At 55.8% G+C, this 4,825-nt stretch overlaps 1 protein-coding gene across 1 annotated transcript in view; it reads left to right on the top strand.

Moving 5' to 3' along the window:
- Window positions 1-1,179: 1,179 nt before the first annotated feature.
- The window catches only part of LOC138861335 (basic proline-rich protein-like), a gene marked incomplete at its 5' end in the record, with an annotated part of 8,174 nt that continues 4,528 nt past the window's right edge, over window positions 1,180-4,825 (top strand). The window contains 7 exons of the mRNA XM_070120343.1: window positions 1,180-1,425; window positions 1,579-1,698; window positions 1,810-1,971; window positions 2,209-3,105; window positions 3,185-3,569; window positions 3,817-4,158; window positions 4,259-4,651. Coding sequence (XP_069976444.1) covers window positions 1,180-1,425; window positions 1,579-1,698; window positions 1,810-1,971; window positions 2,209-3,105; window positions 3,185-3,569; window positions 3,817-4,158; window positions 4,259-4,651 — 2,545 coding nt within the window. The remainder of the gene's footprint in view (window positions 1,426-1,578; window positions 1,699-1,809; window positions 1,972-2,208; window positions 3,106-3,184; window positions 3,570-3,816; window positions 4,159-4,258; window positions 4,652-4,825) is intronic.

Here is a 4,825-nt window from a genome sequence, read left to right as displayed (position 1 = left end):
AAAACGCACGGAAGAATTTCATGTATGAAGCCTTTGTGCTCTATAATGGACACTTGTCGTGCTTTTATGCAAACATGTGGACAGAATTCTTTATTGTATATAAATTGATAGCAAGGCAGTGCACCTTCTCGTACTGGCATTTTGGAATATCAATCAAAATAACAGACTGATAAAAGATGAATATAGTAAGAAAAACAAACAAACGAAAAAAGATGAAAATAAGCAAATTATATCGAAATACCCAAATTAATGAATGGATACATAACACATTATCGCCCCCTTATTCGCACCTAAATGCCACTCCCCCCCCCCCCCTTCACCCCAAGGCATCGCGCCTCAGGCACCCTGCAAAGTCCGGCATGTTTTATTGTCGGTGAAGATTCCAAATATTTTATCACCGCTCGAAGAGACGGGTGTTTTATCACCTCTTGGAGATTATCGAGATTTTTATTCACCTCTTCCGTCTCTCGCTCGGGTCTATAATGCGACCGACGCCCATGCCTCGCACGCCGCCCGCACGCCCTTTTTCCCTTGGCGAGGGGGCTGGGGGAGGGGGAAGGGGAGGAGGAGGGAGGGAGGTTGATGCTGGCGGTGACCCCGGCTCTTCATGGCAGATCATGGGATGGCGCTTCTGTGGATTCATGAGGGTTCTCTGTCGCTCTCACATACACTCTCTTACGTATCTTTTTTTCTCTTTTCGTTCTTTTCCAACCTTGTCCTTCCCCTTTTTCCTTCCTACTCTGTTTATTTTTCCTGACTGTCTTCCTGTCTGCCTGCTTGCCTATCTGTCTTTCTCCCTCCCCCTCTCTCTCTTTCTCTCTCTCTCTCTCCCCATGCTGCCTCCCTCCCCCCCCCTCCCTCCCTCCCTCTCTCTCTCTCCCTGTTCCTTCCCCCCTCCCTCTTTCTCTCCCTGTTCCTTCCCCCATCCCTCCCTCCCTCCCTCCCCCTCTCTCTCTCTCTCTCCGTCCCCCTCTCTCTCTCTCTCCGTCCCTCTCTCTCTCTCTCTCTCTCTCTCTCTCTCTCTCTCTCTCTCTCTCTCTCTCTCTCTCCCTCCCTCTCTCGCTCTCCCTCCCGTCTCTACTCCTGTAACAATCCCACCGACACTCCCTCTCGCTTCCTTCAACCCTTCCCTCACATCCTCATTTCTAATCCATTCCTCGAAAACCGTTTTCCAAGCAGTCCATATCCCAGAGACCGAGAGACCACTTTCCCCCCTCCCCTACACGCAGACCAAAAGCCCAGACCACGAGGGAACAAGCCCAGACCACGAGAGAACAAGCCCAGACCACGAGAGAACAAGCCCAGACCACGAGAGAACAAGCCCAGACCACGAGGGAACAAGCCCACACCACGAGAGAACAAACCCAGACCACGAGAGAACAAGCCCAGACCACGAGAGAACAAGCCCAGACCACGAGAGAACAAGCCCAGACCACGAGGGAACAAGCCCAGACCACGAGAGAACAAGCCCAGACCACGAGAGAACAAGCCCAGACCACGAGAGAACAAGCCCAGACCACGAGGGAACAAGCCAAGACCACGAGAGAACAAGCCCAGACCATGAGAGAACAAGCCCAGACCACGAGAGAACAAGCCCAGACCACGAGAGAACAAGCCCCGACCACGGGAGAACAAGCCCAGACCACAAGAGAACAAGCCCAGACCACAAGAGAACAAGCCCAGACCACGAGAGAACAAGCCCAGACCACGAGGGAACAAGCCCAGACCACGAGAGAACAAGCCCAGACCACGAGACAACAAGCCCAGACCACGAGAGAACAAGCCCAGACCACGAGACAACAAGCCCAGACCACGAGGGAACAAGCCCAGACCACGAGAGAACAAGCCCAGACCACGAGAGAACAAGCCCAGACCACGAGGGAACAAGCCCCGACCACGGGAGAACAAGTCCAAACCACGAGAGAACAAGCCCAGACCACGAGAGAACAAGCCCAGACCACGGGAGAACAAGCCCAGACCACGAGAGAACAAGCCCAGACCACGAGGGAACAAGCCCAGACCACGAGAGAACAAGCCCAGACCACGAGAGAACAAGCCCAGACCACAAGAGAACAAACCCAGACCACGAGAGAACAAGCCAAGACCCCGAGGGAACAAGCCCAGACCACGAGAGAACAAGCCCAGACCACGAGAGAACAAGTCCAGACCACGAGAGAACAAGCCCAGACCACGAGGGAACAAGCCCAGACCACGAGAGGACAAGCCCAGACCACGAGGGAACAAGCCCAGACCACGAGAGAACAAGCCCAGGCTACGGGAGAACAAGCCCAGACCACGGGAGAACAAGCCCAGACCACAAGAGAACAAGCCCAAACCACGAGAGAACAAGCCCACACCACGAGAGAACAAGCCCAGACCACAAGAGAACAAACCCAGACCACGAGAGAACAAGCCAAGACCCCGAGGGAACAAGCCCAAACCAAGAGAGAACAAGCCCAGACCACGAGAGAACAAGTCCAGACCACGAGAGAACAAGCCCAGACCACGAGGGAACAAGCCCAGACCACGAGAGGACAAGCCCAGACCACGAGGGAACAAGCCCAGACCACGAGAGAACAAGCCCAGGCTACGGGAGAACAAGCCCAGACCACGGGAGAACAAGCCCAGACCACGAGAGAACAAGCCCAGACCACGAGAGAACAAGCCCAGACCACGAGAGAACAAGCCAAGACCACAAGAGAACAAACCCAGACCACGAGAGAACAAGCCAAGACCCCGAGGGAACAAGCCCAGACCACGAGAGAACAAGCCCAGACTACGAGAGAACAAGCCCCGACCACGAGACAACAAGCCCAGACCACGGGAGAACAAGCCCAGACCACAAGAGAACAAGCCCCGACCCCGAGAGAACAAGCCCAGACCACGAGAGAACAAGCCCAGACCACGAGGGAACAAGCCCAGACCACGAGGGAACAATCCCAGACCACGAGAGAACAAGCCCAGACCACGAGGGAACAAGCCCAGACCACGAGGGAACAAGCCCAGACTACGAGAGAACAAGCCCCGACCACGAGAGAACAAACCCAGACCACGAGAGAACAAGCCCCGACCACGAGAGAACAAGCCCACACCACGAGAGAACAAGCCCAGACCACGAGAGAACAAGCCCAGACCACGAGAGAACAAGCCCAGACCACGAGAGAACAAGCCCACACCACGAGAGAACAAGCCCAGACCACAAGAGAACAAACCCAGACCATGAGAGAACAAGCCAAGACCCCGAGGGAACAAGTCCAGACCACGAGAGAACGAGCCCAGACCACGAGGGAACAAGCCCCAGACCACGAGAGAACAAGCCCACACCACGAGAGAACAAGCCCCGACCACGAGAGAACAAGCCCACACCACGAGAGAACAAGCCCAGACCACGAGGGAACAAGCCCAGACCACGAGAGAACAAGCCCACACCACGAGACAACAAGCCCAGACCACGAGAGAACAAGCCCCGACCACGAGAGAACGAGCCCAGACCACGAGGGAACAAGCCCCAGACCACGAGAGAACAAGCCCACACCACGAGAGAACAAGCCCAGACCACGAGAGAACAAGCCCAGACCACGAGAGAACAAGCCCACACCACGAGAGAACAAGCCCAGACCACGAGAGAACAAGCCCACACCACGAGAGAACAAGCCCAGACCACGAGGGAACAAGCCCAGACCACGAGAGAACAAGCCCAGACCACGAGAGAACAAGCCCAGACCACGAGAGAACAAGCCCAGACCACGAGGGAACAAGCCCAGACCACGAGAGAACAAGCCCAGACCACGAGAGAACAAGCCCAGACCACGAGAGAACAAGCCCAGACCACGAGAGAACAAGCCCACACCACGAGAGAACAAGCCCAGACCACGAGAGAACAAGCCCACACCACGAGAGAACAAACCCAGACCACGAGAGAACAAGCCAAGACCACGAGAGAACAAGCCCAGACCACGAGAGAACAAGCCCCAGACCACGAGAGAACAAGCCCAGACCACGAGAGAACGAGCCAAGACCACGAGAGAACAAGCCCAGACCACGAGAGAACAAGCCCACACCACGAGAGAACAAGCCCACACCACGAGGGAACAAGCCCACACCACGAGAGAACAAGCCCAGACCACGAGAGAACAAGCCCACACCACGAGAGAACAAGCCCAGACCACGAGAGAACAAGCCCAGACCACGAGAGAACAAACCCAGACCACGAGAGAACAAGCCAAGACCACGAGAGAACAAGCCCAGACCACGAGAGAACAAGCCCAGACCACGAGAGAACAAGCCCAGACCACGAGAGAACGAGCCAAGACCACGAGAGAACAAGCCCAGACCACGAGAGAACAAGCCCACACCACGAGAGAACAAGCCCAGACCACGAGAGAACAAACCCAGACCACGAGAGAACAAGCCTAGACCACGAGAGAACAAGCCCAGACCACGAGGGAACAAGCCCACACCACGAGAGAACAAGCCCAGACCACGAGGGAACAAGCCAAGACCACGAGAGAACAAGCCCAGACCACGAGGGAACAAGCCCAGACCGCGAGAGAACAAGCCCAGACCAGCCGAGGACCGGTGCAGACCCCAGCGTTTAGCATTCCCTCCCGGACAGCCCCAACGGCCCCGAAGCGAGAGAAGAAAAATGGCAGTAAATTTAAGAATGCAAATAATCGCGATTTGGTATTCCACGCCGGACGACCGTTTTGCGAGGTCCTTTCGGTTCGCGTGGACCACACGGGGGGAGGGGGAGGGTGGGGGGGTGAGGGGGATGGGATAGGGTTTGTTATGGATAATCGTTTGTGGTTGTTGGGGGGGGGGGGTG

Source organism: Penaeus vannamei, unplaced genomic scaffold (genome assembly GCF_042767895.1).
Source record: "Penaeus vannamei isolate JL-2024 unplaced genomic scaffold, ASM4276789v1 unanchor4706, whole genome shotgun sequence".
Classification (NCBI taxonomy): Eukaryota; Metazoa; Arthropoda; class Malacostraca; order Decapoda; family Penaeidae; genus Penaeus; species Penaeus vannamei.
This window is presented reverse-complemented; position numbering and strand designations above follow the sequence as displayed.